At 33.7% G+C, this 5,123-nt stretch overlaps 1 protein-coding gene across 1 annotated transcript; it reads right to left on the bottom strand.

Moving 5' to 3' along the window:
• LOC145158698 (aspartate--tRNA ligase 2, cytoplasmic-like) lies at positions 1 to 4,464 on the bottom strand. Its single transcript, XM_079077559.1, has 10 exons — positions 3,785 to 4,464; positions 3,517 to 3,627; positions 3,271 to 3,384; positions 2,912 to 3,202; positions 2,707 to 2,817; positions 1,272 to 1,325; positions 1,114 to 1,193; positions 904 to 1,019; positions 701 to 815; positions 1 to 318 (listed from the first exon to the last, which is right to left on the bottom strand). The coding sequence occupies exons 1-10, from the start codon at positions 4,277 to 4,279 to the stop codon at positions 192 to 194; spliced, it is 1,614 nt and encodes a 537-aa protein (XP_078933685.1). The 5' UTR covers positions 4,280 to 4,464; the 3' UTR covers positions 1 to 191.
• Between the last annotated feature and the right edge of the window lie 659 nt (positions 4,465 to 5,123).

Genomic DNA, 5,123 nt, shown 5'->3' on the forward strand with positions numbered 1-5,123 from the left:
TTTACAACCAAAAACAGCAGGTTAATGTTCCACCATTATAAATTCGGTTTTAAAGTATATGAGAACTAAAAAAGGTTTCCTTAGCCCTCACAGCCATCTAAAGCAATAAATTGCAACAATACTTTCAAAAAATATAACTGCTTTTGTTTGACATACCAAAAAGGCAAAAACCCATGTTGCAAAACGTAAAATTACGGTTCTAGCCTTCGAGGGTCGCGTGGGAAAAGTGAGACTTTGCGTATGTTGTCAAGGCCACAGAAGAGCATCACAACACGTTCCAATCCAACTCCAATCCCACCATGTGGTGGCGCACCATACCTTCAACAAATGCCACAACATATAGTTATCATAAACAGCATATCACGAGGGTAAATTTGTAAAAGGTTAAGACTTAATAAGAATAGACTCAATTCTCTTGACTCTCTCAAAATAAGTTTTTTTTTTTTTTTGCAGATTATTGAAACTGCAACATACTTTCAGAAACTTGTTCAACAAATGCCAAAAAATAGTCATCTAATTGGCATATAACTTTTCGAAGTAAAAAATGCCAATAATAAAGAAAAGTAAAATATGCAATTCAGTAAATTTTCAAAGTAATAAGAAAAAACTTGAAAGTAGAATGCTATAATACAAAAAAATGAAATTACAATGCTCTAAAATAAAGAAATAGTAGGATGCTATATACCCAAAGAACATATACCTGAAAGAATCGATGTATGATGATATGGTTTTGACATCTATGCCACATGCTGTTGCACGTGCCTCTAGAAGCTCAGGTATGTGCACACGTTGAGCTCCTGAAATAATTTCCTCCCCTGAAAAAAGAACATATGAAACTTCAGCACCAAATTTACATACTTACCCTTAGAAGCTGAAAGATTTTTAGGGCTACTTGTCCATTACCTCTGATGAAAACATCAAATGAGTTGCTATACAACGCATTGTCAGGACAGGGCATTGTATAGAAAGGTCGAACTGCAAGAGGGTAGCGGTGTAGTATATAGAATTCAGTTCCATACCTACAATGATAAGAGTAAGAAAAAACTTCTTCAAGGGCAAAATTGGAAGACAAAAAGTATAGGGTATGTCAATAGTTTGAGAATTTCAACGTACTTTTCTAACACAAGTTTTCCCAATGTTCTTTCTGATTCTGTGTTAAGGTCCCCAAGTGGATCCACCTCAACGCCAGCTTCCTATTCATGCATATTTTAAAATTTAAAAGAAAAAAAAAACAAAAACAAAACAAAACAAATGTTATATTTTTGACTAACCTTTAGCATTTGAACCCCTTCTTCAAATGTAAGCCGCAAGGTATTACGCAAGTACTGTATGTTTAATAACAACCAACATTGAGAAATTAACATATTGTTAAAAAAAAAAAACATAAATATGTTTGGGGACATTTGATTAACAAAATGTGTTTTAGAGGAATAGAATCTAAGGGTATGTTTGGATCACAAATTCTTAAGGAATTTAAGGGAATTGAATGTGCCATTCCATTTTGTGAGGTCTGATGTGTTTGGTTGTCAAAAGAATGAAATTAGATTCTTTCAAAATTTGTATTTGATTGATTCTAACATTTCTAAGGGGGTGGGAATAATTTGAATGCCATTAAACTTTCCTACTAAAATGACATAAATATCCTTGTAAACTTATTTGATTAAACCACAAGACACATAATTTCCATTACTACACTATTAATACCTCATTTAGATTATTTTTCCAATAATATTTTATACATAAAGGTTTTATGTTTATGTTCACCAATAATTACATTTTTTACACATCAAGCTCTTTCATATTTGGCAAAATCAACAATTTCTTTTGGCATTAGAAATCGATTGTTTCACAAGTTTATATAAAAACTATTTTCATATAAGCATTTGTAAAGCAAATAATACTTTATAAAACCAAAACAAAGGGGTAATTCTGTCATTTTTGGATTATCGTTATTGACATTGCAAATCCTATTTCATTTTTTTTATCCATGCACCATATAGATTTGAACTGGTTCAAATTCAAATAAATTCCTTAACATTCCAATTCCTTATAGAGATTCAAATTCCTTTTAAAACATTCCACAAACCAAAATGGAGAATTGGATTCAGTCAAGTGTTTAAATGGCTGGAAATGAAATGAAATTCAATATACAAAAGAGCAAATCACAGAATAACCATTATTGTTTGAACAATTTTCGTGTTTAACCACTTATACTTTGTTTTTTCTAATCAAACCATTTAAGTTTTAGACTTTTTTCCAATTTAACCATTTTGACCTGATGTCAAAATAGTGAAATTGGAAAATCACCAGTATAACTTGAAGTCAAAATGGTTAATTTAAAAAAATAGTATCCAACTTTTAATGGTATGATTGAAAAAGTAAAGTAAAGATGATTAAACCGCAACCCTGCCCAAAATATAATGGTTTTTTTTTTGTAATTTGCCCTGATGAAATTGAATAATTCCTAAATTTGTTACTTTTATAAATTACTATCTATACATACTTATTGTATTATGGTGTTCTAATAACTGAATTCCATCTAACATGGAACATTAGGGAATCAGATAAAAATGACTTTAATCCATTTAGCAACCAAACACACCCCAGAATGGAATCTTGGATTCCAGTTCCGTCGGATTCCGCCAAAATCCATGAACCAAACACATTGCTATTACACAAATGAAAGAAAAAGAGGATCTGAATTACTTTCAAAGGCGTGAAGGGGTACTGCTTCCCAATAGCTTCCAGCTCTTTCTTGCATCTTTCATTCAATTTGTCAAACATATTAACAAAAAGGCGATCCACAACATCCATCACCTAGAAAAATCCATTAAAAATTTCAAAATTAACTTTACAAATACTGTAAAATCACTAAAATATGTTCTTGATATACGTTGATTACAAATCATACCTCGGAATAATGCTCTTTAATCTCCATTTCAATATCAAGACCTGTGAATTCACACAAATGTCTATGTGTATAGGAGTCTTCAGCTCTAAAAACGGGACCCACAATGAAAACACGTCCAAGATCACCACAAATTGCCATCTGTTTGTGAAGTTGAGGTGACTGTGCAAGACATGCTGGCTGTTTCTTGTAATCCAGTTTAAAAACAGCTGCACCACCTTCACTACTTCCTGCAATTAACTTTGGAGTGTTGATCTCTATAAAATCTTCATTTAGCAGATACTGCCTAAACAACTGCACAAAATTATTTCAAAATCAGTATAGTTAAACACACACAAACACACACATCTATGAGATCATACATTTGCCACTTGGCACTCAACGCGATAAATTGCTTGATTTGCGGGAGTTCGCAAGTCCAAAATTCTGTAGTTCAAACGGGTATCCTGATTAACACGAACAAGTTGTTCTCCAGCCTGCATAAGTGAAGTAACCATTTTAGTGAGCAAAAGAGGATATAAGTTCATTAATAGCAGTTTCTTCAGTAGTGCCATATACAAAGTCTACAAAAAGTTAAGCAGATTAAGTTTGCATTATTCATATGATACCTCCAAAGCCTTCTCAATTTCAACTTCACTTCTGGCAGCATCTTCAACATTTATAGGAAGAATAGCAGCAGCCCTGTTTACGCAATGAATCTTCCTAACTTGAACTTCAACCTACAAATTATAAATACTACGAAATCAGTCTGAGTATCAACTAATTGCAAAAATAGTCTAATTCTAACTGATTACTAAATTGAAAGATTGCAGAAAGCGTGTAGATGTTGGTGCAAAAGCTAGAGGAGTAATTATGCAAAAAACTAGTGTAATTCACCTGTTGAGAGGCACCTTTGATTGCTTCTGGGGGAACTGTTACCACTCCTTCGATGTCAACGAAGGATTCTTTGCTAATCGCAGTTGCATACTTAACCATCTGAGCGCTAGCAATGTCAGGAGCCACCGTCAACACACATTGGACTGTATATCCCTTCTCTCTCACAGTAAAAAACGCCATCTTCTTCCCGACAGCGCGAATCGCCTGAGCTCTCCCCCTTATTAGCACGGTACGGTCTTTGAGTTCCTCGGTGAGAGAGCTAACGGTGGTCCACACACGACCGGAAATAGCCTTTGACTGAAGGTCTTCAATAGGAATATCACCATAGTTGGCGGCGAGAGGGTCAGGGGCGTCAATGGAAACGCCAGCAACGCCAGATGCGGCGGCGGAGGCGGCGGCTGCTTCCTGACGGCGGCGGAGCTTTTCTGCTTTCGCAGCCTCCTTTTTTGCCGCTTTTTTGCTGGTCTCTTGTGATGGCTGCTGTTCTGGTTCCATGGGCAGGTATTCTGATTTCTGGATTGGCGAAGGTGTAGAGGAGCGGAAACGATTTAGGGTTTGTGGAATGCAAAATTGCGAAGAAAGTGCGATTTGGAAGGCGAAAACACTCTAAAACAAAATTCGGAGTTTGGGCTGTATCTAAAACCTAGAACGTGGAACTAGGGGCGGATACATTCTTCTATTTTAGTTCATGGTCCATCTTTCTAAAATTGAAAAATATATTCAATACAAAATAATGTTTCAAAAATAAGTTCGAGGGTGTTTGGCTTTCCTTTTTAAATGATTTTTAGGATTTTTGGCTTTTTCAAAAGTTGTTTGTTAACTTTAAAAGATCTTTTAAATTAGTTTTTTTTCCTTTTTAAATGATTTTTAGGATTTTTGTCTTTTTCAAAAGTTGTTTGGTAACTTCAAAAGATCTTTTAAATTAGTTTTTTGAGAAGAATAAAAAGAAGGGGTTAAGAAGTCACCAATCTGTTACTTTTAGCAACTTTTGGCTTTTTTCTCTTTGCTCCCTCAAAAGTTTATATAAATACATTTTAAAACTATCTTTTGGAAAAAGACATGAATCAAAAAGTCTTTCTGTAAAGGGAGAATTTCATATATGTCCTTTTTAAACTTCAAAATATCATATTTGCCCAACTTAATTTCTCAATATCATATTTACCCTTCATAAACCTTTAAAATATCATATTTGCCCAAATCATTTTTTATAATGTTTTTAATATTTTATAATCATTTTTTATACCTTAGAATTATTATAATAATTAAAAAATTTAACCATATTATCCTTACGTCTATGATAATGAAATGTGAACTTCTAAATTGTTGGAATGTCGCTCTT

The sequence above is a fragment of the Lactuca virosa genome, chromosome 1 (assembly GCF_052849685.1).
Source record: "Lactuca virosa cultivar CGN04683 chromosome 1, Lactuca_virosa_CGN04683_v6, whole genome shotgun sequence".
NCBI classification, from domain to species: Eukaryota; Viridiplantae; Streptophyta; class Magnoliopsida; order Asterales; family Asteraceae; genus Lactuca; species Lactuca virosa.